Source organism: Leptodactylus fuscus, chromosome 5 (assembly GCF_031893055.1).
Source record: "Leptodactylus fuscus isolate aLepFus1 chromosome 5, aLepFus1.hap2, whole genome shotgun sequence".
NCBI classification, from domain to species: Eukaryota; Metazoa; Chordata; class Amphibia; order Anura; family Leptodactylidae; genus Leptodactylus; species Leptodactylus fuscus.
Window position 1 is genome coordinate 49,042,603 of NC_134269.1, and position 27,213 is coordinate 49,069,815.

Consider the following 27,213-nt stretch of genomic DNA (forward strand, 5'->3'; position numbering starts at 1 on the left):
ATTGCCGTTTCATACGCCAGCCCTAATACAGGCCCCGAGACCCAAGAATGGGCCTTGCACCAAAGATGGACCACATTATCCAGATCCACTAAAAATCTGGCATAGGTGGGATGATAAATCCCCCTCCCCACAGGCTGATATGATCAGCGATGAGTTGCAATAGGGAAAAGAGATGTACAAAGATGAGGTAAATGTGACACATGAATGAAGTAAAATGGCTCTGCAGCCATGGGCTAGTTCTCAAAAATCTATAGCATTCATATACCTTTCTACAAACTCCTCATCATGTATAGGTACTATCATGTTATATTATGCTCTTAGAGGTGGAAGGCCCTTCCACCTCTAAGAGCATAATATAACATGATAGTACCTATACATGATGAGGAGTTTGTAGGGTATACATAGCGGGGGAGGTTTTGCCACTTAATGGGCCCCAGATATTAATGCCGTATCCTTAGGGGCCGCTGGGCACCCATACGTCAGATGAATAAATCAGCAGCAGGGTGGCACCAGTGTTTCCCAGCCCATGTAATATTTATCACGTTCAGCATCACATTCACATGAATGAGGATACGCTGCAATCCCAAGCACGACCCCTATACAATGTACAACACCGTGCTTGGCAAGCAGTGAAGCGGCCACAGTGATCATTGGACCGCCGTCATCTCTTCAACCACCTAGACCTATAGATCATTCACATTGTTGAGCTTTCCCTCCCAACATTCAGGCACCCACAACAATGGGTGCCTGAATGTTTTTCAGTATTTTTCAAAGCGCTTCATCTGAGGTTTCCTCTGCGGTCATTATACCTATACGGAAAGCATTGGCGTCTCTGCTGGTATGAATGACATGCTGGAGTTTTTGAAAATAAAAATTTTCTACTGTGGATTTTTTTTCTGCAATGTGCGGCCGGAATCCTATTCACTTTGCAGGTACTGTAAAAAGCAGCAGATTTTTTTTGTTTTGTTTTTATTGGGTGGGGGGGAATTACTTTTTCGCAACGTGGGGCTTCAGCCTAAAGGGATCTCCAAGGTACATAATCGATGACCTGTCCTAAAGAAAAGTCCAGGAAAACCGCTTTAACATTTAACGAAGGCAGAACCTTGTGCATAAGAGGCACCATGAGAAGCCACATAAAAGTAATGTATACGGGACAATACAGTGATACTCATAGTAGAGGCCAATAGAAACCGGACACAAGAGAAGTGAACATTTATCACAGGTACAAACTTGGTGTAGACTAGAGAGGTGTTCTCAGAGACGTTTCACTAGAAAATGGTTACATGAGAGAACATATAGTACATACATACGTACATACATTCTCACTTTTGTAATGTTCCGAGCCCAACCCCGCTAGGCACAAGAGATGCCACAAGCGTCACACTCAATCAGATTTGGTAAAGCAGAAAAATTCTGCTCCTGACTTCCAGAAACTTCTATAAATTCCACCGTGCTGCCTTTCCCCGAGTTTACATCTACAGCAGATAACCATGCTGCACAAATCTGGGGGCATTGGACCGTTTGTTCCGGCTCCCGGAAGAATGAATGGACATGCTCATTCTTCAGGCGGATTGCGCCTCGCAAATCCACCTGAAGACACACCTAGGCCCATTCCGGATCACACTGTACCGACATCCAGTCGTGGCTACCCCTTATTTTGGTCCGGAACCAGTGGCGGCCTCTGCGTCAAATTCCAGTCCAAAATACTCCGTGTGCACTCAGCCTTAGACTAGCTAGCCATAGACATCTATACCAGGACTGTGGGATTGTAGGCCAAACCATCAACTCCTTTCTAAACCACCCGATCCTTCATGGCTGAATAATTGTATAATAGAATAATTCATTATTTCTTATTCTATGTTGAGTAAGCAGAGCAATAGATAAATGACAGTATCTACTGACTCTTTTCCCTGAAACCTATATATCATCCTGCTTAGCAGCTCCTTCCCCTTAATCTGGTGCCTATAGACTGGACTACATAATTAATCGGACAGATTTGCTATAAAACGGGGCTGGAGAGTCGGCGTTGGTGGTCAGTTTTGGCTTAAGACAGAAAAAGGTTAGACTCCAAATTTAAAATAAAATGATGAATATATTATACAATTATTGACATTCTATAACTGGATATAAAGTTTATTACATATTCACTTTCATAGGAATTTAAGCACGAGTTTTTCTCCTGAATTAGAGGATCTTTCCTACGTCTGTCAGCCATTTATAAGGACTGTGGAAAAATAAGAGTTAGGGTAAGTTCATACTACTGATACGCTGCCTGATTCTGAACGTTAAAACACGTTCAGAATCAGCGCGTATAAAGCATTTCCCATTCATTTCTATGGGAGCCGGCATACGAGCGCTCCCCATTGAAATGAATGGGCTGCTTTTTCACTATGAGCACTCCCATTGAAGTGAATGGGATGTGCCGGCGTGTACGGCTAGCTCTGTTCATGCCGAGCCGTACACGTGAGCACATCCCATTCACTTCAATGGGAGTGCTCGTAGTGAAAAAAGAAGCCCATTCATTTCTATGGGGAGCGCTCGTATGCCGGCTCCCATAGAAATGAATGGGAAATGCTTTATACGCCGCTGATTCTGAACGTGTTTTACGTTCAGAATAAGCTGGCGTATACTCAGTGTGAACTCACCCTAAGGGTCGGTTCACCTCTGCTTGTGTATTCCATCCAGGGAGAGTCCACATAGAGACACCCCCCCCCCCCCCAAATGGAATACCAAACGCAATTGCAAGCGCTGTAAGCACATGGACCCCATAGACTATATTGGGGTCCGTGTGTGGTCCGCCTGAATTATGCGGACAGGAAAGTAGATGGTGATCTACTTTCCTATCCGCATGATTCGTGCGGGCATCAAGCACACAGACCCCAATATAGTCTAAGGGGTCCACGTGCTTACAGCACAGCGCTTGCAATTGCATTTGGTATTCTGTTCGGGGGGGGGGGAACAGAATCCAAACGCAGATGTGAACAGGGCATCAGAGACTTAGCCTACTGACTCCATAGTGCTGCTTTAGGTTTGGGCCCTACATGGTGTAGACCCCACGGTTTGGACACAGCAGAATAAAAAAAAAAAAAAAAAAAACACAGCATGTGAATCCCATTCATATATTACATTTCCATATAGGTATAATCAAAGTAGAAAGTCCACAGAAAACTTGCATTTCCACCACCGTTTTTCCACTGCAGCCTGCTCCATGGGGCCTTAGTTTTAAGAGGCTTTTCGGAGTATTGTCTTGTTTGGTTTTACGGCCTAACACCATTTATCTGAATGGTGCAAAATACAATACCATAAATTTTCACCAGGCAAGAACAGCACTGTTTGCAGAAATTACACAGACCTTAGTTGGAAATCTTCTACATCCCCTTTAAGTACACAGGGACTAAAATAAATAATTAAAAAAAAAAAAAGCATAGGACCTACACCAAGATGGATGTGAGGAGCCTTCTTGGGGGTGAGGTGTGTGAACACAAGACACAAGCTTTTACATTTTATTTAAATCAAACGGACATAAACATAAAACCTTTGGTGAGAGGCCAATATGCGGCCGGCGCTCACGCGTTTGATTATTATATCTACTATAAAAATGAAACAAAAATAGTTTAATTTTATAATGTTTAACGGCCAGAAGCAAACGGAAGGCCTTAGAAATAAATGCTCAGTTTGGCGGCACCAGCCTTTTAAACTTGTCATGGATCCCTTCCCTGTTCGCAACTAGTACTGCCTCCTACAGGCAACATACTGGAAGCCACCAGCATAGACAGGGCTCTGAGCAAACACATGCAGGACCTGCTGGGGAGGAAGAAAAAAATAAACAAAAACCATATTCCAACACTAAAATGGATACGCTTTTGCTTCTAGGATTAAAGATTTCCTTTCTTAAATCACCCACTCAATCACACAATATGATGCAGAAGAAAAAAAAAAAAAAAAATGCTCCTCTGTTGGAAAAGGGCACTTCGCCAGAGCTCAAGCACACGTGATTAAACTGGTCCAATATGATGGTGATCCATTTAGTTCTGGGGTGAATATAACGGGATAAAGAGTCAGGAGTCTGATCATAGAGGTGTGACAAGAAGCCACCTCCAGAGAGTACATCGCTCTCCGTCACATCTTCTCTCCCTCATATACAGTTGTGCACAGTATGGAAAACCCTGGAGACAGTTTAAAGAGTTTGTTTTAAAGTTTTTGTGGTTTATCCTTGTTTCAATTGTAAGGATTCGGGAAAGCTGTAATAAGAAAAGGGGGGGTGAGGAGGGGGAAGGGGAGGGGGTAGTAGTAAGATGATACAGAAGAAGCTGCATCCCTGGATGAAGAGTCAAGATGATAAAGCTGGGTTGTATGACTTTATTAGCCCACACCAGTCCACACCACAATGCTGGTGTCATCCAGGACACAGGCATAAGCTCGCTTCAAATTTTCTGGATCTTCTCCCCCACAACAACGGGGTTTTCTTTCCTGATCTTTTCAGCTGCATCAGCTTTATAGTCATAGGAGCAACTGTGCACGTCGGAGTAGCGATGTGTCCCACAGAATATATTCCCGCATCGGCAGTCAAATCCTGGGGGAAAGGAAAAAAGTGTGTATTAATAGGAGTAGACACTGTCTTTATAACACATCTTACTTAAAACCAACATGACAGCCATCAATAATGGGCATGGACAAAAGGGGTTAAAAAAATTAAGAAAAAAAAATTTTAAGGGGTTTTCCAGGCATAAAATATATATTTTTTTAAATTTCTGTTAGTGCTATTAATGGGTTAATAAATGCACCCATTTACCTTTAGCGTGTTTTGAGTGATTTCTGTATTTCTCTGAGAGCTCCTGGTGTCTCCTGCTTTTGTTTACTCGCTTCAGCTTCCTGCTGTGTAACGTCCTCACTAACCCCTCTCACCTCAGTCCCTCCTCACTACCCCACTCCCATACACCCCCTCCCTATCTTTCTAGCTATGTCACCTTTCCCTACCTACTCAGCCCAACCCCGACCCATATTACATACTTATCCTTCACCCTTCCTTCCTGCGAGATGGCTCCACCTCCTGTACTAATTCAGTCTGTGCGAGATCTTCTCCTCCAGGGATGATCCACCTCTACTACACATGCGCGGATGCACAATAGAGGTGAATTACCAGCAGCAGTGCGCAAGTGCTTGGAGAAGAGGAGAGCATTGTGCACCATGCAGAATCAGTAGAGGGAGATGCCAGAAGAAGCTTGGAGAGTATGTATAACGGAGTGGATTGCGGAGAGGGGGGAGTACTGACGATCCGTTTCCAGAAATGGGGAAATGGATTGTCATCGGATATTCAGAAAATGTCCCTGGGATAGGGGTAACTATATATTTTTGAATAATAATGTTATTTAGAAGGTAGGAGGGCGTTTAGATTAGTGTTGGACTTTCCAGTTATCCCTGACCACCCCTTTAATCTAGTGGTCTGTTCAACCGCTGTGTACAGTCACGGGCCAACCATGCAAGCCATAGAGAAAGCTAAGCAAAATGGTATAGCACTTTGCCTTTACTTTGTTCTAGCTCTCTTATAAAGTCAGTATTTCACCTGAAACTTTACCTTACAGCTAAATATGCCCTTTTCACTAGTTATCAGGCCCTATTCCTCCTCCCCCTTCCTGTAAAACTGCTCACAAACTGTGGTCTCAAAAAAAACAAAAAACGGGGTGCACACAAACATAAGACATCAAATAACAACTCTCCATAGAGGTCTATGGAGCAAGGAATGTGGAGGATGAGCCAAGTGACAGAAGTGAAGCCGCAAAGAGAGACAGCGCTAATTGCATAACGATAAGTTCACATGGAGTAATTTGGAGCGGATTTTGAGGTGGATTCCACCTAAAAATCAGTTTCAAATTCTATCCAGAGTCTGCCTCCCATTGTATTCAATGACACCCGTGTAGACAGATATCATTCTGACGGCCTAACAGCAGAGCCATACCATTCCAATAACATTCATAATATTTACCAACCTGTGAGTCCAACTTTTTTGCGGCACATGTGGCAACGGTTTGTCTTCTTGACTTTGGCCTTTTGTGGGGAGCGCTCTTGTTCCTCAGAAGAGTTCTGTCCACTATCTGAAGCTGCGGCTATAGAAAAGATAGATTATATTTATGCAAAATGACTCCCCGTCACGCCTGTGCCCTGTACAATCCCGCCAAGCAAATAATCACTTACCATTGGTTATGTCTAAGGTCTGTATTCTTTGTTTACGCTTTCTCTTCCCCCTTCTCGAGCCTTCTTGAAACACACTGTGCTGAACTCCCCCCTTTTCTACGCTTGAAAAACTGAAACCCTTCTCTGAGAGTCTGCAATCTGGAATATCCAATAGCAACACCTTCCATAGCTAGTTTTAAGTAAGTCCCCTAGTTTTCTAGCAAAAACTACACCACAATTTTTATACAACATGTCTAATAATCCCCAACCCTGACTGAAAAACCATACCTGCTTGTTTCACAAAATCAAACCACTATCTATGTTACAGATCATTGAACATACGTTCTAAGTAGAACCCCTGACTGCCCTTAGGTTAGCCTATTTTCGGAGGAGCCCACTGTTCCTGTGTTTGGATTTAACATGTTGGCCCACACTGTTGCCAGGGGGTCCTGGCTTTGAATCTGACCAGGGACAACATCTGCATGGAGTTGTATGTCCTCTCTGTGTTTGCTTAGGTTTCCTTTGGGTACTCTTGGTTTCCTCCCACACACCAAACATATACTGGTAGGCAAATAAGTTTCCCGTGAAACAACTGACCCTTGTGGGCGCTGGGGGTGAGCATCTATATGGCATCCACTAACTACCCTACTACACAACTCTCCCTGCACTTTGAGTCCCTTGTGTGAGAAAAGCGCATTACAAATGTTTGTCATTGACATAAACATCACTGATAAAATCATTCCATACATCAAAATGAAAGGCGGTTTTTGTTATCCTCAGGATAGGTCATCAATAGAAGATCCAACACCTGGAACCCTGGCTGATCAGCTGTTTGAAGGGGTCCTGGTGCTTCCTGTAAAGGGCTCCTGACATTCACATTGCACTGTAACTACAGTGTGTAGCCATTCGCTTCTATGAGATGCAATGTAAACAAAGCGATCACAGTATTTGCAGATGCGCCACAGCCCCTGAGCAGTGCGACTTCCAAGTGCTGGACCCCACTGATTTTAATTTATTTTTTTTTTATTGATGACCTATCCTAATAACCTGATCTGAGGTGGTTATCTGAGACTTTAATATTAGTAACCAGAGAAGAGCGAACACTATTCGAAACAGCCGTTTCGAATAGAACACTCCCATAGAAATGAATGGATGTAGTCGGCGGGGGGCGTGCCGGCTTCTTCCATTAATTTCTATGGGAGCGTGCTATTCGAAACGGCTGTTTCGAATAGTGTTCGCTCTTCTCTATTAATAACCTCTCCTTACTAGAAAATTCTCTTAGAAACAGGCAGAGATACATATATTGTGTAGTACCTACAAATGGCACCAACTCTTCCAGTCAAGCGAATAAGAGAGAGATATAGCACCATTTACAGCTGCTATACAGAATACAGAGCTGGGTCTGCTCTTGTTTTACATTGCCACTGCACTCACTACTGACCTGTTATTAAACAGGGTTGTCCAGGACTGATATTGCACGCCTCTTCCTCTTCTCAAAACAATGACATCATGTATATTGCCACATAGCCATAGTGAATGGAGCTAACGGCAATACCCAGCACAGCCATAACACAATGTATAGCGCTGTGCTTACTAGGTAGTGAAGAGGTAATAGCAATCAGTATATTCCCAGACAACCCCTTTCCTACAGATAGCTCATGAACATTAAAGTCCCAGAAAACCCATTGGATTGCATTATCAGTATAATACTGCAGCTTTATCTAAATGTACATTTTCAAAGGTATGAGTACATACACAAATTATTTAGGGCAAGGTTAAGCAATTCTGTTGTTGCACACGTATGCCACACACAAGACCCCTGGCATTCATGTGCGCCCACAAAGGTCACTAAACAGTTGGCACAGCAGAAGAATAGAGGACTAACCTTGTGCCTCTTTTGATTCAGCAGTTCTGTCATCTGTGGTTTCATCTTGCAAAGAAGAAGCTGACTCTGGTTGAGGAAGAGAACTGGCAGACAGAAAGGCATGATGAGACGAAATAAACACATGCGACTCAATGACTATCTAAACAGATGGAGGATCCAAACAGAGCCACAATGCACAACACTCTCATACTGGGTAAAACGGACGCTTTGCTCTTTAACAACTCCTTTTACTGGACTGAGATCTTATAAACTCAAAACTTTTAACCAAAAGCCTGAGACATCAAATGTGGAACAAAATCTCAGCTCATCCACTGCAGATAAAGTTAAATGTTGGTGTTATTTCCCTAGATACAAAGCAATGCCCAGAGGTCAGTCACACAACAGTCATAAAAAGTTGGGTATTTGATACACTCTTACTTTACTGCATTTGTACGGCTGCTTGCTTGACTACAGATGGGATATTATTCACAGACAGCAAGCAGCTTCCCTGACTGTGCTCATGGATTGTTTTCTCCCTATGTTTCAGCTTCTTGGTGCATATATTTACCCTGTATTTGAGGTTCAGTGTTCCTTAGTCTCCTATATTATGCTCACTTTGGCTTTTCTCAGCGGTTTCCTTGTTATTGTACAGTTACTCATGGCACAATTAAAGGTAAACTAACAAGTATTAGTAATAATTATTAGGGGAGGGGACAGACCGCTCTTTATTGTACACACAGCCTCAGAGACAAATGTAAAATGGGCTGCAGTCATGATGTGATTATTAACAGCAGAGGAACTGATAGGACAACTATAGAACAGACTGTCCAGCAAAACCTTGCACATATTTCACCTCAGATACTCTTTAAGTGGTATCGGTTTGCATGGAAAATGTACACACTTTCTTTTATATTGCAGTTATTGGGCCCAAAATGACCCTATCTGACCTGACGCTTCATAGTGTCAGGATTCTCCAATACGTTACTATATAAGCCTCAATCTGCCTTCCAAAAAAATTATTTAGAGTCCAAACTTCTGGTACATCCTGTAAATTAGCTGCCAAAGAGGAAGTCAAGTGGCAAAGCAGAAATCCACAGGATAAGGAGTTTTCCCACACACAGCACACCACTATATAGAAGGAGGACAAAAATTTTTTTTTTTTTTTTAAAAATGGACAGTTACTCTCACTTCACTGCCAATTAACTTGAGATTTGGGTGTCCCAAATGTGGTGAAATGTTCCTTTTACGTTGCTTTCAGTTCTGCTGGTTTACGTCCATCACAAAGCACTACATTATGTTCACATAGAGGAATTTGAAGAGAAATGTGAAGTGATCATTCACCTCAACCCGACCCTGTGGAATCCATGGCAAACACAAGAAGCTGAGGCACGGCTGGAGCTACAGGAGGGGGACAGCAGTAGTACCTGTCCCCCTTCGTTTGAGAAACTACACTCTTTAGAAGAAGTGTGAGCAGAAAAGTGGGGACATCTGAATGGATCAGACACTGGTGTTACATCACACCACAAGTACCTGTCTAACCAGCCAAGATGGCTACAGTATATAATACACATCCACATCTGCCCAAGCAGTGATCACAACTCTCTGTACAACCACCACATCCAAGATGCCTCATCCTGGAGATCCAGGGAATGTCGTCCTATCGTCTTACCTAGCTTGTGTCTGTGAAGGAACAGCCTCTGCGGGTTCATCCTCTGTTGAATTGACTACATGCTGTGGAGTGGAAGCCTCCACCCCACTACCGACTGACACCACTGAAGAAACAAAAAATAAGACTACTGGTTAGTCCAATATAGTATACAAGTAGGTTGACCTACTGTTTTTTATGTAGATTGTGAGCCCCACATAGAGCTCACAATGTACATGTTTCCCTATCAGTATGTCTTTTCTGGAATATGCAATGGAAATCCATGCAAACACGGGGAGAACATACAAACTCCTGGCAGGTTTTATGCCCTTGGTGGGATTTGAACACCAGGACTCCAGCGCTGCAAGGCTGCAGTGCTAACCACTGAGCCACCGTGTGGCCCCTTGGTTGACCTACTGTTGTACAAGATTAGTTCATACAATCTCACCTGGTGGACTATTTCTGCCATTGCTACTGCTGTTCTGTCTTTGTAGATATTCTTTGTAGCAGACGGAGCAAAGCCCATTGGTACGTGGATTACCATAGAAGCCGCAGCCATTAGAACATAGTAGAGGAGCCTGGTTATGGTTTGTTTCTTGCGCCATGTTCATTCACCATGCAGCTGAAACCAAAGTAAATATTGGCGAGTATTAGTATAGTGGAAACAGGTCTAAGTCATTTGTGGCAAGAAGAACTTGCCAGACAGTGCAATGTACATCATATGCCCAGTATTGGGTTCTGAAAGGGGGCCAGAAAATGGCTACTCACTTCCCTACAAACTGATGTAATAAAAGTGGATTTCCCCATGAGTGGCATGGGTACAGTATGAGAGTTGCCTGTGCGAGGAACCACACATGTCTGGTATAGGATCCTTCACGGTACATTTCTCTGAATAAGGGGGTATATTCTATTACACCAACATTTAAGGAAAAACATTTTTTAAAAAGACGGATCACATATCCAAATATTATACATTGTTCTATGCTTCTCAGAAAATCTATAAACATGAACATTATGTTCTTCATATCCATTTTTGATCAAGGTGTATAAGCCAACTAGCCACTTTAAGGTGACTTCTGTATAGTGCACCCCTACTCTACTAGATGCGGCACTGCATGCAACCACCACCCCACCCCTGCAATATAGTGTCCACAGGGGCGCGACTCCGCTGTCAGGAGCAGGTTTTACTACGACATATGGAATTCATGGGGGAATGGGGGCTTAGATTCCATTCAGGACTCCTCATATGAACCAGCAAGGACAGTCACCATTCTGGTGGACTCAAGCCAACCACATATTACAAGCACATGTATCCGCAACACATTCTGTGAAAAGGGTTGTCTCTAATGGGAAACTTAGACATCAGAGACAAAACAAAAAACTCAAAAACTATCCAATATGGAAAACAAAAAAAATCAAAACCACAGCAAAAGGGCATGTTAGGTGCACAATATTTCTTCATAAAGTAGTAGCTTAGGAAATGCCATAAAAGCAGCAGGAATTTCTGCTATAACACATTATGCCATGGAGTCACAGACCAACAAAGAAAAAAATATGTCTGTACATTGGGCGGATTTCCCAGCTCAAACTCAATCTGTAGACCTGGAGTCCCTGGCGCCCCCTTCTGTCTGCGGCTCTACCATCCAGTACTTTATATAGTATATATGTATAGGACAGGCAAGGACTCCTAGCTTCAGAGATCACCATCATCCAGGAATCCAGGCAATGCAGCGACTGGAGTTTCCGGTCCAGATTCTTATGTGTACATGGAGATGGGTTAATGATTAGAGGAGAGATTAGAGTAACCCTACCCACTATTATAACTACTAGGTTACCATACTGAACTCCTTGTAGAAATAGGACAGTCACAAGATATGCCATCACCTCATGACCCAAGATGGCATCGCTTTATAAGATGACTGTGGATTGTTACAGTTTCATGTTTTTCTTATATTGTCTTTATCTGTCTTCAAGAAGAAAGCCCTAGCAACTGGAAGCAATTGACAGCTCGGTGTGCGCCTCTCAGCAGCTGCCAAATGCCTAAAATACCGCCTGGTCTGACAGGAGCCAGCGTCAGAGGTGTCACAGGCAGCTGCTGTCTTCTCCTTTAGTCACAGGCAGCAGATTTTGTTGCAGAAACGACTGCGACTGAAAATCTGATCCATTCATCTAAATGGGGTGGTTTTGGCAGGAAACACAAGGATTTCAGCTAGGTGCATTAAAGGGGTGACGAGTAAAAACAAACAGTATAACCGTACCTGTCGATTTGGCCCGGGATGCAGTGAGGAGTATTCGTGCAAGTTCCCGGTCTTTGTATACCTGTGTACGAGCGCGACAACCAATCCTTCAGGTTCTGTCCAAATGGGGCATCAGCACTCAACCAATGATTGGCTGAAGCGATGCGGTCCAGGTCAAAGGTTAGGAAGACTGGGGACCTGAACAGATACTACCACTGGATTCTCAGCTAAATGGACAGGTAAGTACTGGATATACTATTTGTTATTTTAGAAGACGCTATGCATAAAATATTATTAACTGAAACACCCCTTTAAGATAAATGGAATTGATTTTCATGTACGGATGTCGTCATGTGCCGGCCATGCTTCCGAGGCCCCTTTCATTCAATGATGCCACAAAATCAGCCAAAAAAACATGATGTGAACTGTCAGCCTGCACATGTGACCAGGTAATTCACAGTCACGTGTACGGACCCATAGAAATGAATGGGTCAGTGTGCTATCTGGGAAAAACATGAATAGCACACTGACCATTCAATGTTGTTGTCTGCACGGAGGCCAAGATAGGAATACCTGCTCCAATATCCAAACCCCTAGGCCAGGATTTATGGGAACATAAAGTGCTGCTCTATGCTAGGACTCCAGGACTCTCGGAGAATGGGAGCTACATAAGGAGCCCCGTGCATTTAGCTACGCTGTTTCCCTAACTGTGGAGGCTGAGTCAGGACCAATTTTGGGTGGAGTTGGAATAAAATGATAGACTGACTTCAAAAGTAAATGATTATTTTTAACTAATATATTTTTTTTGGTTTATAAGACATGTCTGACTATAAGACTCGCTCCAGATTTGGGTAAGAATTTCATATTGAGATAACCTTCCCTAGTGGTAATGGAGTAGAGGGGTCAATGTCACTAACTGATATGTCAGGAAAGATAAAAAAGGGGTTTGAGGCTAAAATTTAAAAGTGTTGAGTGGGCCCAAATGGAACAGCATTGTCCACTACATATCACTGGTATAGGAGCAGGGCCGCACGTGCTCCTCGTCCACTAGCAGCTTCCAGCTGCCGGATTAATGTATTAATGCTAAAGGTCAGCAGTCAGGAGGTGAGTATCTCCCAGTCACTGTCATTGTGCAGGCCGGTACAGACCCCATTCGGGCACTATCCCCTTACCTGCCTTCATTGGTGTGGGACAGGGAAGGGTGGGGAGCAAGCTGGACAGATTTCTATTCAGTAAAAGGGCTTTATCAACACTTATTTTATTATGCTTACTTGTATAGCGCCAGCATATTCCGCAGCGATTTACACTTCTTCCAATCATTGAGGAAACACTAGAACTATAAGATGCAGGCACTTTTTGGCAAAGTATCTCTTTGTTATGATGTATGCCTTATAGTGCAGTACATTATACAAATATTAATATTGTACAGTTAGATACATAGTACGTGTCTTACATAGTTTGTTATTTACTTTCACAGGAATCAATCACTCTCTTTTTAATGAATTAGGGGACTTTTACTACTTCTGACTAACCATGACTGGCAGCCACAGATGAACAAGCTGGACTGGCAATGAAGGAATTACCCTGTGGTTTGGCCTGTAACTCCACAGCCCTGTTGTAGAAACAGCACAGCTCTTCCATTCTTCTTTATGACAACAGTGTGTAGCAGCACTGCTAAGGTTAAGTTCACACCTGCGCCTGGTCTCCGCTCAGGGATTCCATGCCCCATTACGCTTTAAAAATGCATTTTTCGATTGGAAAATCAGCAGACCCTAATATAATCTATTAGGTTCACGGGTTTCAGTGGGTAACTTTTTTTTTTTTTTTTTAAGTGAATTAGGTTTACATTTGTGGGGTACCCAAAAGAAGGCGTGAATTTAGTGTAAGCTGATTCTGTATGTTCTACCCGAAGGCTCAGGATTTACTTAGGAGCAATTATTACCATCTCAGGGAGTAATCCTAAAAGGGATTGTGCAGGACTCAAAACATGTCTGCTACTTCTTCCCAGAAAGTAAGGGGGCGTTCACACTACCGTCAGTGTCCAACAGGTAGTGTCCGCTCCTAGTGTCCATTCAAAATCTGGCACGGACATTAGGAGCGGACACTAGTTGTGTCCGTGACACTTGTCATTCATTTAAATGGTGATGGGGTGCGTTCTTTTGCACTACGTGCCCTTTCTTCACTGTCCGCATGTAAAGATGTCCGACTTTTCAAGTGGACAGAAAAACCCGACATGTAGGATTTTTCTGTCCGCTTGAAAAGTCGGACATCTTTACATGCGGACTGTGAAGAAAGGGCACGTAGTGCAAAAGAACGCACCCCATCACCATTTAAATGAATGACAAGTGTCACGGACACAACTAGTGTCCGCTCCTAATGTCCGTGCCAGATTTTGAACGGACACTAGGAGCGGACACTACCTGTCGGACACCGACGGTAGTGTGAACGCCCCCTAACATCTTGCCCATTGGTGACATGGCAATGCCACATCTCCATCCTATAAAAATGAATGGCCCCGAGCGGCAGCACAGCAATGTGACCACTGAACATGATCACTTTCAGGGAACTGATATTCTACTGATAGTCTGGTAAATTCTTACTGTTACAGTGGTAAGTAAAAATCTGAATTTTAGGGGGCAACGCAGTGGCTCAGTGGTTAGCACTGTAGTCTTGCAGTGCTGGAGTCCTGGGTTCAAATCCTGCCAGGAATAAAATCTGCAAGGAGTTTGTATGTTCTCCCTGTGTTTGCGTGGATTTCCTCCCATTCTACAAAGACATACTGAGAGAGAAAAATGTACAGAATTATAAAAACACCCCCCAAAAAGCATAATAAAGTGTTATGGTGCATAGACAAAGCGTGTGTGAGGAAAGTGTGATACAGTAAATAGCAGCAGATATCACATTCCTGTCTACCTGACTAAGCAGTCTAAGCAGGGATACACTCCCCAGATATCTAAGCGACACGTCATGGTGTATTATAATAATTGTTATTGCAATGCACATGATGTCAACATAGCTAAGATGTTTTCATTGATTAATATTTCAGAAACATTACCATTTCATCAAGGCCCTTGGATATTGGCTCAGATCACTTGTATAGTCGCTATCCAGAAAACATGAGAAAATATTGCAGTATGTTGTATCAAGCACAGTATTACAGAGGCATTCTCCAATGCTAGGGTACAACACCGTGCCTTACACTGGACTGTCCAAACAAGGGCCTCAAGCCGGGCTATAACGTAGTAAAACATTTGGTTGCTCAAGAGGAAGTAAACTTTGTACATGCACCATAACACTGTACTATGGTTGTTGTATATTAAAGTGTTATTTGAGTCTACTACTCTCCTGAGCCCTGCTGGCTGCCTCATTGGGCGGTGGGAGTATGTAATACTATTCTCTTTGATTGACTACTCAGGCCATCCGCAGCGTTATGACGTCATTGTTCAGCTGGCCTAGACATGTATAGATTGTCCACATCATCGGGGCTATTCTGCATATCGGCCAGGCAGCTAAGGTGCACGTTCCAGCATCTGTGATCCCAAGACCTTGGTTGTCCTAGGACAAGCGCTGCAGTCCAGCAGTGGTAGTAACAATAGTGACATCTATAAACAATACAAAGGAGAGATCGCCACTATCCTGAAAATGGGGACCTCTGAAAAATAATGGTAGGCTGTACTACCAGTCTGATCATACAGGGTTTGCCAGATGGGAATACCCCGATCGCACCTCCTCAAACCTGCTGCAACATCCAAGCTGTCATTCTTTTCCCTTAGGTCTTAATCCACACAAACATACGCGAGAGGACACAGGCTACAAGTACGAGATCCTGCAATAAGGACTGTTTCCATGGGCACAGCAGCATCACAGGGATTAAAAGGAAAAACAATAGGATCTGAAGGAGGCACCTGGGAAGCAACTTTGTGGGGAAGGGGCTCAGACAAAACATGTTTAGACAGGGAAAAGCAAGGGCGAACACATCATGAAGCAATACATGTGTTTGGATGTGTTTATGTACTTTTACTTCTAATATAAAAGTAAGTAAAACCAAAGAAGGCCATTATCATTAGAAGCACGGCCAGGACATGTGGTTATGGCACAAGACGTCAGCGGGTTACACAACACTGGAAAACACCAAGAAACCTCCTGTTTGCTGATATTCACCACCAGCCCTATTCCAATATAGAGTGAAACGTCAGATCACAACTTGCAGGAGAGCCTACGGCTAAGAAACTAACCAAACTTATCCTCGTTGTGTCCCCAATGCTTCCTACTAACACAACATTATCCAATATACCATTAAAAATGCAATTCCTGGTCATGCTCCGATTTGTTCCAGCAGACAGGACAATGACACTACCAATGCCCTACTTTAGTGCTTCTCAATACCGCCATTAGCTGCACAAAACCGGTTACTAATATATACTTTACTGTATTGTTTCCAGTTATGGTTACTAAATAATGTGCCAAACGGCAGCGCAGAAGAATACGGAAAAAGGTCGTGTCACATGACCTGCCCCAAACAACTAAAATAGCTGTAGACCTTTAGGACACAGAAAAGAAACCCAAATGTAATACTGAGTACAGCTGTAAATTTTGCAGAAAATAAAAACTATAAAAATAAAGTAAAAAGTATACTAAGAATTGTATGTGGTCCCCAGAAACATTCCGTTTTAGTATGGAAACACATGGCGTGTAGCATCACTTTGGTCACATGTCACCCATTAAGCATGTCTTTCTTGGGTCCTCGTATGGCTGTGTACACAGCTGTGTATGTGCTCAGAGTCGCTGACATTGATTTCTGACGGTCACAATCCACCGAAACGACAAAACTCACAGAAAAAATATATGTTACAGTAAATGTAGAGAGAAATAATATATAGTATACAGTAAATGTAGAGAGAAACAATGAGAGCTGTCAGAACTTCAGGAGCTAATATGATAAGGAATATATACCATAGCACAAGCAAATATACTGATTGCTAGGGGCAACGTCCAAAGCTTCCCTTTACACTTTTTCTACATCTCTCCACTATTTCAAGCTAGTTTACATAGGCAACAAAAGTCTAAATAGTGTGATGGGATGTAACTAACAAAGATTGTACCATTTTTTTCCAGGTACAAATATAAAAAAACCCCAGAAATATTAATAAATTATAACATATATATATATATATATATATATATATATATATATATATATATATATAGGTTACGGTGTTGACTTTACAGCACTTCAAGTGAACCCGTCACACTGACAATGCTGGAGGAGACTGACGTATGGTTATATCATGCGAAAGGTTCCTGTATAACATGTCATTTATTCATTCTTGATCGAGGAGTCCAGTGGGCGGTCCTATTTTATGACTAACAGCTTTCTCTGGATGGACAAACAGGGAAGGCTATGTAACACTGAGCAGGACCGCCCACTGGACTCCTAAACAGGAAATGCTCATAGATTTAATGAATAAACAACAGGCTATATAATATATGAATATTTTCCTTAAACGTACATTAACCTGTCCAGCAACTCCTCCTGTATAACACGTTACGTGATAAGACTGAATGTCCTAGTGATGTCACAAGCAGGCAATTATATAACCACCTTACCTCTAGTTGGGCGCCATCGCCTGGCACCGTACCACCTGGACATTACTAGGACTGGTTGCCACAGTGCTTACACAAGGACCCCAGGCAGGATTTCATTGCCATGTATATTATTTAGTACAATTGCACAAAATTCTAGAGATGGAAAAATCTCTCAGACTGTAAAATAAAATGTCCCCAGTGCTGAGCATCACCTGGCCATGTCACATCGGATACAAGGGCTACAGAGGCACCACCGAGGGAAGCTTTACCAGGGGATCCAGCTGTGTGTAGCCCAGCACAATAGGGAGATAGGGGACGTCCATTGACAATACATGGCCATAACACACCAGGAGGACAATAACGGGCACAATCCTGGGGTCAGACAGCAGCCGTGTAGCCACTTACCTCACACACAGGCAGGGGTCAGGGTATGGGGGGAGACCCCTGGGTAAACAGTCCCCGGACGAAGCTTGATCAATGTGACCGGAGGCGAACTCACTCGAGGCCTAGAGCAGACAGCGAGCGACCCCCGCGTCCTTGGCTTCCCACCACCGTACCTCCAGCCGCCGGCTCTGCGGTGTTTGTTGCCGGTCTCGGACCCGTTACGTAACCCAAACAACAAGACTGGGGTACGGTGAGAAGAAGCGCTACCGGTGTCAGTCACTTCCTTCTTTCACGCTTCCGGTTTCCCTTCCACTTCCGGTGATGGTAGTTCTCTGGCTCCTCCCCCTCTGGGTGGTTCTCGTCTATGATTGGCCCGTGATTTACGACGTTGTCCTGAGTGTATGACGTCACGAAGTTGTAACGTAGTGCGGTCCGGCTCATCAGCTGTTTGTGCAGCTACAGCTCCCGGCATGCCTTGCTCGTGGCTGATGTGCTGGGAATTGTAGTTTGCTACGGGCCATTATGTACTATTCGCTATCGCTACCCTCCCCCATAGGAGCTGACCATGACCCGCAGTACGTAGGGTCACTGCCCTGTCAGGCACTCTGACAGCCGGGGGAGGGGCTCAGTATTCACTCAAACGTGTTATTTTTCCATTTCTTCCCCCATTCATGCCAAGATGGCGTCGATACAAGCTGCTAAGAGGGCGCTCAGGGCTCAGCTAAAGCAAAGGATAGCAGCCTTAAGCGACCTAGAGAAGCTGCAGCAGTCCCAGGCAGTGACTCGGAAGGTGTGTGACCGTAACACATATAGGGGACAGGGACTGGAAAGTTCTGTGTTATTTTGTATCTTATAGAAAGGTAATTGTGGTCTCAATAAAGTTTAGTGAAAATAGAGGGAGCAACCAATAGGATTACAGCTCTTATTTCTCAAGCACTTTGGAAAATGCAAACTGTAACCTGATTGGTTGAGACAGTACACCACCTTTATAGGGAGTCTGTCTGCAGCCCCCAGCCTTGCAGATAGGTTAGGGTCACCAAAATGAACCGGTGTACAATGTTACCCCACTTGAATTGCTGCCTCTGTTTCCAATATGCAAATTAGTTATTTGGAGCAATGAGGGAGGGGCCACTTACATCTTTAGAGCAATGGTAATACCCTCATAGCGCCAAAAAGCTAATTTGACAAAAATAGCAATATCTCAGCAGTGGAAGCATTGATATACAAGGGAAAACACTGATTCAGGTGACCCCATCTAATCTTCCAAGGTGTGGAATGCTTAAAAAATAAGCACTTACTTAAAGGGTTATTCCCATCTCAGCATTTATAGCTGTATCCATAGGAGAATGGGGCCCAGTTTGTTTGTTATAGTGAATAGAGCTGGGCTGCAAGGGTACACGTCACTGCATTCACTCCAGGGGAAGGGAGTAACAATGGGTATCGCAACTAAAGGGGCTTTCCCACAAAAAAAGTAATCCCCTATGATAACTTGCAGATCAGTAGGGATCCAGCTGCTCAGAACCCAACTGACCAGGAGAATGGGGAAGTTTTGTCTCCTGTTCCGAATGAAGTGGTCGGACAACATGTTCACCACCCCATTGAGTTCAATGGGAGCGACAGAGTACAGAACACTATTTGGCTATCTCTGGCACTCCCATAGAGCTGAATGGAGTGGTTCATGCGCTGACTGACCACCGCTTCATTCAGTCCCCCATTCTCCAGATTAGTGGGGTCTGAGCGGTTGGTAGAGAATAACTTGTTTTGTGGGAAAACCCACAGAAAATCTATTGGCGATGATAGAAAGGTATCAGAACTAGGGTGGGCCAGAGATATAAAGGGGTGTTGTTTGGGGGCAGTGACTCCATACAGAATGTGATTTGCCACTTATATCTGCTATATTGTTGTCAAGGTGAATATCCAGTCAGTCACTTTACATATGATGTCAGAAATAAGCAGCGATAGCCCTAACATCCTATGTTTAAAGGGAGTCTGTTAGCAGGAAAAACGGTCTCAGACTAATGATAGTACCCTGTAGGGCGTCTTCTACATTTTTCAACGCTGCCCCTTTGATTCTGCATTGCGGCTCAATTTTCATGAAACCCAGTTTTTTATGTTTATGTAAATTATCTGAAAAGGGCTTTAGGTGCGTTTTTTTTCACACAGCATGCCATGATGCAGCTCCCCCCTGACCCGGCGGTCACGTGATCCACCAGGGTCAGAGTCTGTTAGCGCTGCAGAGGACAGCTCTAGACAGTCATGGGCAGGAGACTATCTCCCTCCTGTAACTGGGGCTATACGTATCCACCCCAGTTACAGTAGAAATCGGCCTCTTCCACCAAGAAATAAAAAAAATTATTAGGTGTCCCCAAAGTTCTGTAATGACCCTATGGAGGGAAAGGTAGGGATAAAATTAAAGTAAAATAATAATAATAAAAAGTACGCCAATAAAATGCCATTATTACACAATACAAAATAAAAATTACTGTGATGGAGAGGAAAAATTATTTTATTTTATAAACAGTTTTTTTGTTGCACTTTGTGCTATTAAATGAAAAAATGAAAAGTGAAAAACAGATTTTATAAAAAAAAATTTAAATATGCAAAATAAAAACAGCATAAAAATAAAGCTCTATGTGTCACAAAAAACAAACAAACACAAAAATTAGTTGAATAACCAAAATGATAAAAATGTTATAGCCCTTAATACCGCACATATAAAAAAACACGAAAATGTGTCTGGTCCTGGACCAGAAATTGATCCGGTACTGAAGTGGTTAAATAGTTATCCAGTCTCTAATATGGAGATTCTATCCCCATAGATTTCAATGGACCAGTGCTGCAGTGCCTAAACCTGCATCACGCTTTGTATGGCAAGTGAGTAGCGGCACTGCCCTGTTACAGCTAATCTGAGGGGACACGTGTGTCGGAACTCGACAGATCTAATATTCATTGCCTATCCTAAGGATAAGCCATAAATATTAGAACCTAGATAATCCCTTTAAAGGGGCTCTATCATTGGGAATAGTCATTTTTAACTAATCGTATACTTGCATAGCCTTTAGAAAGGCTATTCCACACTTACCTTTTGTATGTAGATTGTCTCAGTGGTTTCCGAATAAGTCCGTTTTTATTCATATGCTAATGAGCTTCCAGCCAGCTCAGGAAGTTCCCAGCAGCCTCCTCTCTTCTATTATCTCCAGTGTGTTTGTGCAAACAGGGAGCGAGTCATCAGCAGCAGCAGCCTGTGCTGTATACAATCATAGGAAACAATAGCAAAGGGGTGCACGATGCATTGTGCACCAGTCTAATTAGCAAATGAATAAAAACGGACTTATTCAGAAAGCACTGAGGCAATTTACATACTAAAGGTAGGTGTGAAATAGCCTTTCTAAAGGTTATGTAAGGATGCGATTAGTTAAAAATGACTTTTCCCAATGATAGAGCCCCTTTAATGTCTATCTCAAAGATTGTCAATGCAGCTATCAGTATAACTTTCAGACTACTACTCCCCCACAATGGCATTGTACCCAGTCTTTGATGCTCACTACAACGTGCTGACACCTATCATTTGATGTCACCCTTATATATATGACTAGAGTGGGTGACTCCACTGTCCGCGTCTCACATCCTGCCAATGATACCAGTAAGGTTAGAGTTCTACTATCTTCACTAAGGAAGTAGCTTATATTCACTCTTCTCCCATTCCATGGCACACAAACCACACAAGTTAACATCAAAGCAGAAGTTCATGCCAAATGGCAATTAATTATTCAGGATTTATTTGGCACTGTTTCTATATGGAGTTTAGTAAATGCACAACTTGCTCTGTCGGGCGCTGCATCCTCATCACAGAAGTCAGTGGAGCTTGGAGATGTTTAATGTGCATCTTAATTTTACAGGCTTATATATAAAATGAAGAAAAATGATCAATCACAAAAATTTACATCTGAATCACACTGCTTTCACATCTCCATCATTTCTCTGCTTTTCTGTCCTGCTATAGAAGGAATAATGTCCCTCATTAGGGAGAGACTGGTACAGGGACATATTAGACCATGAATTCTGGGCAATGATACACAAATAAGTCGTAACCTCGTGAAAAAGAGGAATTTGCCCATTGCGCCAACTATTGGAGGGTAGTTTCCTATAAATTGATACCTGGTCTTCAAAGAACCATAAGGGCATAGTCTGGGAATAATAACCCGGCCAGTATAATTCCGACACAAGGGAGAGGTTCCCATCCGCAGACAGATGTTTCAAGGTTTTTGCCTTTCTTCAGTGCAGAGTAGACCAGGTATTAATCTATAGGAATCTACCTTCCGATAGGTGGTGCTAGGAGCAAAGTCCTCTTTTTCACCTATGAGATCTTATTTGTATATTCCATGTGGATAGAGAAAAAAAATTGGATAGGTCAACATTATTAGATCCGCAAGAGACCGATGCCTGGAACCTAATTGATGTCTATGGGTCAGCGCTGCAGTACCTACACCCATTAGGCCCCGATCACACGGGGAGCGGATTGGCAGATCTTGGTCCTGAGAGTGACACGGGCTTCTGACACTTGCGGCTTCCCCCTCTGGTGTAGGCTCAAATAAAAGGGCTAATCCAAAGGGTGCTGCTGTGAGGCTGATGCCGGAGGTTGAATCAGCCGCGGAGTCCACCTGAAGAAAAGGCAGTTTGCTTCTTTTTTCCGTGAGCGTCATGTAAAAGTAAACTAGCATTGTACATAGACCTCCATTGTGAGGGGGTGGATTATGACGTGGATTCAGCGCCATAATCAGCCCCCTCTTTGCCCATGTGAACGAGCCATTACTACAGTTTGTACAGCAAGTGAGCAGCTTGGCTCCCAGAATGTAAACTATACCTGGAGCGCACTGTCTCTGTATATCTGATGCCCAGGTCCGACACCCTGGACTCCCGCAGATCTAATACTGATGGCCTATTCTGAGGATCAATAGTAGAAACCAGGTAACCCGGTTTATCAAGTTTTTTCTATGGTGTCTATCATTTTGTCTGGAGAAAATAATGCTGCATGCTGTGCTAGATTGTTTGCTTTTGGATAGAATTTGTGACAGGCTTGTAACAGAACATCCAACACAGTGTAATACTGCCCTTATCTCTCTGTAATAGACCTTTGAAACATGGAGAAAGCATGGAGATTTCTGTTATTGAAAAACTGACACAAGGTTGTATGCAAAATGCCATTAATGTGAAAGGACCTTCGCACCTTTACACATATATAGTAAATGACATTAGTTACTTGTTCTGTTATCAGATTTTAAGGCTCATTGTTTGATCCCTTGGGATCCAACCCATGTGATCCCAGCAGATTATCAACATGAAGAAACTTCAGCTCTGCATCCTTTTTGTTCTTGTGATCATTAGTAGTTGGACAAACAACAAATTAGACATTGGAAATCTCCTTTAAATGCGCTGTCACACAATCAGCATTTATTACTTATCCACAAACTAGGTGATAAGCGACTAAATATTGCACATGTGCAACCAAAAACTCTTCTCTCTTCACACAATGAATGGGGTGATTCTTCTCACAGCCTGCACAGACATGTCTACAAACTGTTGCTGTGTTGAAAAGACTGGTAAAGATTGCTACCATTGCTCTGTGCTTTATTTATTTTCTATTTAGAATGAAAAGTATGATATAAGACTGAATATATTAGGTTATATACATTTTAGGCTGGGTTCACACCAGCGCCTGAAGTCTGGGATTCCCTTTCCGCTTGAAAAATGCCATTTTTCGCCCTTTTTCGGGCAGAAACCAAGCAGAGACCTGGCGGACTCTATTATAGTCTATGGGGTCAGCAGGTTTCCGCAGGTAACTGCTTTTTTAAGCGGATTACGAACACAAATTTGAGCCTAGCCTTGATGTTAAGTTTGTATGCACGTTTTCTCACAATGAAGTATTCTTGCAGTTACTCTCTCACCACCGGTACCAGACAGCTCAGCGCGTTGCTGTATTTCTGAGTATGTCCGATGAGATTCAGACTGGAGACATCATACGTGATATATTCCATCAAGGCAAGTTGTGCTTTATTCCACGGTACCAGCCCCGCAGTACAAATATGGATATGGTGAGGCTCGTTTCTTTGGAGGAAATCAACCTGTTACCAGTAACCACATGGAATATACGCCAGCCTGGAGACGAGGACCACAGAGAGGAGGCATTGGCCACTGGTGAGAAAGTTTCCATATGTTTTAGACCTCCAGTTATAAGAACTTTTCATAAATGAATAGTACAGGTGAATGTAGGAAACTTTGTTATACATATATATCTCATTACAGGAATATGTTTTCTTCTCAGGCTGAGTTACTTTCTTCATGTTAGTCTATGAAGAGGGAAGGGGAGGAAGAGGCTGCTGGAAAAACTCACAGATGACTTCTGCTATCACACTCTTTTACTCTGTGAGTGAAGGAGAACACTTTTGATACTGCTATGGCTTCCAGATAAGACCTTCTAACTCCACAGAATGAAGCAGTAAATAGATTAACCAGAGGGCAGCAGCCTCCTCCCCCCCCCTTCCATAGATTTCTGTGTGTAAACCTAGATACAGAGATGGATCTATATGTATACAACAGTGAAGATTAGGAGCAGAATAACAGCTTCATAAGTGGTGAAGGAAACAGATCTCCTTAATAAGATATATTACAAAGCTTCTGGCAATGCTGGCCTGTTTTCACTCTATGTCTGTACTGTCCATTTGCCTTGTGTATTGAGAAAGCTCCTAGAACATACATGATCGATGCCACAGAGATCCAGTATACTGGATGTCTCTTTATAGAATATTGCGGTCTGCTACGCAATTTCATACAGGTAAAAAATGGTACCAAACAGTAATGAAACAACACACTTTGGGCATCCATGAATATAATATGAGCTTATAGATTCAATTGATATAGACACTGGGAGCTTTAATGTTGAGTATGGTGAATGTACACTGCCAACTCAATGTAAGAAAAACCCAATGCTGTAGAAAGTGGAGCGTGTTCCCTGATCGTGAGCGGGGGACTTGTTCATTTTACATAGGTTACATATAGAAAAAGCAACAATAATTTTACACTGCATCTCTAGGTTATCGAAGGCATACAAACCTCCTTATATAAGTCTGTCTCTCTTTAGGGTGGTTTCACATACAGCATTTTTGGGAAAAACGTCCTTGCAATTTTTTGAGCCAAAGCCAGAACTGGATGAAGCATGAAAAAGTATAAGTCTTTCCTTTCTCCCAGGTGTGCGTGATACCACCCAAAACTGACACAAGATCTCTATTTTTGTTTTCCAAATATCACAATCTTTAAGATAGGTCATCAATATGTGATCAGTCTGAAGCCTGAGACTTGAGACCCCACCAATCAGGTGGTTGAAAAAGCTACAATATTTGGGTGAGCACTGTGGCCCCGTAACAGTACACCAAGCACATCGCCATCCAGAGTGTACTATGCTTGGTATTGTAGCTCAGCCTCATTCATTTGAATGGGACTGAGCTGCTGCTGTACTATAAATTTCTAGTAGGAATAACCAAAGAAGAGCTGCTATAGGAATTTGTGGTATTATGGGGAATTCAGGAGTTGTCAGGAGACCAAACATCCTCTCAAGACAACTCTCAAAAGTATTATTTAAGGGGAGCAAAATATCCTAAAACGCCTGTAACGTTGACTCCAGCGAGACATGTCAATCCTTCAGTTAGGGGGCAGCAGCAACACATGGAAACAAGTGCTCCAGCAGAGGCAGCCACGCCCCAAGTGCACCAACAGCTAATTTGCATATGGATTAAAAGTTGCTATCTTGTGTGGTAACACAGCACTTTATATGTCCACTGCGCCACTGCCTGTCCCTACAGTATCATATAAGTGCTTTAGGATCGATTTTGCTGGTGGTAAACTCCCAATAAACCAGTCTATGGCTCTCCAGCTGCTACACAACATTCCCATGCTGAGAGTTGTAGTTTTGCAACAGCTGGAAGCCCATAGATTTTAGATTACTGGTGTATACAAATAATTACTACAATGTATCTTAATTACCCCTAATTATTACTGAGGCCCCAGCAGCACTCTGCAGTGTACACTGATACGGTATCATTTTGTGTTGCCCTTTGGCTACTATAGCTTCATTGTTACGCTGGGTAAGCCGGCTGATGCTTTTTATATGATTCCTTTCTGTAATGTTGTATCAATGGTAAGCCATATCGGGTAATAGATAGTTAAAGTGTACCCCCAATATTAAGCTTTTACCATGTTCTTCACCTACTTATATACAATCACATCATTACAGGCGGATTGGATCTCGTGCTTGTACCAGGACTTGGATTTGACAAGGAAGGTCACCGTTTGGGGAGGGGTAAAGGATATTATGATACTTTCTTAGAACGCTATAGCCGTCATCTTTCTGCCAAACCTTACACCATCGCATTGGCTTTTCAAGAGCAAATTTGTGACTCCATCCCCGTAACGGAAAACGATTTTGAGATAGATGAAATCATCTGTGCCGGAGACCTGGAGGCACTTAACAAATGACTTAATGTTCTCTGCAGAAAGTTGATCATTTTCCAATCTTGACAGCTTCTTGCCCTTAAATCTTTCCTTCCACTTCATTTAAAGATTGTTCAATTTTACCTGTTATCAGAATAAAGCTACGCTCCATATTCTCAAAAACCTCACTGTCTCATTATTTCTTATAGAGATGAAAGAAAAAAGTTTGTGAATTCCTTTTCTTTGCAACAGAAAAAAAAGTGAAGGGAAAAATTTTCAGTTTACTTACCAGCAGAATTCTACAATGGTGACTGGCCTTGTGGTCTGTAGCCGAGGCCCAAGTCATATGAAGTCCACTGAGGTTTGGGGGAAATTCATCATATCCTGGGGCAAGTGGTGATAAAATCCGTTTAAGGGATTTGTCTGGGCAGTACAGTTTTAAAGGGGTTGTCCCATGAAAAGCATCCTATCTATACTGCTAGTTTATGTGGATTTAAGACTTTTCCTAAATGCATTGCTTTATCAAAACTGCTTTGTTTGGCTGCTATCTTAATTTATTCACTTCATTGTTGACACTGCGTTTCTATGGCCACTGGGCTTATCTGCTCATTTCCAAAGTGACTTAGCTGCCTGCTCTCAGGGGGGGGAGGGAGGGGCTGACAAGCAAGCTCCTCAGAAAGGAGAGGGGGGAGGTGAGCGCTCCGGGATTACTGTGCTGTCTATCTTCAGCTCTTCCACTTATCAGCCGATTTAATTGAATTTGGCTGATAAGGGCTGAGATAAGGAGTCCTCTGTATGTAGTGCAAGCTGACTCAAATCCAGCTCTGCTACATCAGTTTTCA

General features: G+C 42.9%; 2 protein-coding genes across 3 annotated transcripts; one reads left to right on the forward strand and one right to left on the reverse strand.

The window, feature by feature from the left end:
* Window positions 1-3,489: 3,489 nt before the first annotated feature.
* On the reverse strand, window positions 3,490-18,192 carry ZFAND6 (zinc finger AN1-type containing 6). Of its 2 annotated transcripts, XM_075273185.1 has the most exons (6): window positions 17,909-18,192; window positions 10,129-10,302; window positions 9,705-9,807; window positions 8,057-8,139; window positions 5,988-6,104; window positions 3,490-4,573 (listed from the first exon to the last, which is right to left on the reverse strand). In XM_075273185.1, exons 2-6 carry the CDS (start codon window positions 10,289-10,291, stop codon window positions 4,425-4,427), a joined length of 615 nt encoding a protein of 204 aa, XP_075129286.1. In that variant the 5' UTR covers window positions 10,292-10,302; window positions 17,909-18,192; the 3' UTR covers window positions 3,490-4,424. The 2 variants fall into 2 exon arrangements, with proteins under 2 accessions (XP_075129286.1, XP_075129287.1); XM_075273186.1 differs by lacking the exons at window positions 3,490-4,573; window positions 5,988-6,104 and adding an exon at window positions 6,148-6,330.
* A 104-nt stretch (window positions 18,193-18,296) lies between these two features.
* On the forward strand, window positions 18,297-26,554 carry MTHFS (methenyltetrahydrofolate synthetase). The gene is made up of 3 exons (XM_075273187.1): window positions 18,297-18,677; window positions 23,821-24,082; window positions 26,175-26,554. The coding sequence occupies exons 1-3, from the start codon at window positions 18,567-18,569 to the stop codon at window positions 26,414-26,416; spliced, it is 615 nt and encodes a 204-aa protein (XP_075129288.1). The 5' UTR covers window positions 18,297-18,566; the 3' UTR covers window positions 26,417-26,554.
* The last annotated feature ends 659 nt before the right edge of the window (window positions 26,555-27,213 follow it).

What these genes read in the sequence shown, in the direction of transcription:
- ZFAND6 (XM_075273185.1), bottom strand. Translation starts at nt 10,291, where the DNA reads ATGAACATGGCGCAAGAAACAAACCATAACCAGGCTCCTCTACTATGT. An exon ending in CCTTCACAGACACAAGCTAG is followed by an intron (nt 8,140 to 9,704) that starts GTAAGACGATAG and finishes TCTGTCTGCCAG; the next exon opens with TTCTCTTCCTCAACCAGAGT. An exon ending in CAAAAAAGTTGGACTCACAG is followed by an intron (nt 4,574 to 5,987) that starts GTTGGTAAATAT and finishes CCTTTCCCCCAG; the next exon opens with GATTTGACTGCCGATGCGGG.
- MTHFS (XM_075273187.1), top strand. Translation starts at nt 18,567, where the DNA reads ATGGCGTCGATACAAGCTGCTAAGAGGGCGCTCAGGGCTCAGCTAAAG. An exon ending in CCCAGGCAGTGACTCGGAAG is followed by an intron (nt 18,678 to 23,820) that starts GTGTGTGACCGT and finishes GTATTCTTGCAG; the next exon opens with TTACTCTCTCACCACCGGTA. An exon ending in AGAGGAGGCATTGGCCACTG is followed by an intron (nt 24,083 to 26,174) that starts GTGAGAAAGTTT and finishes ACATCATTACAG; the next exon opens with GCGGATTGGATCTCGTGCTT.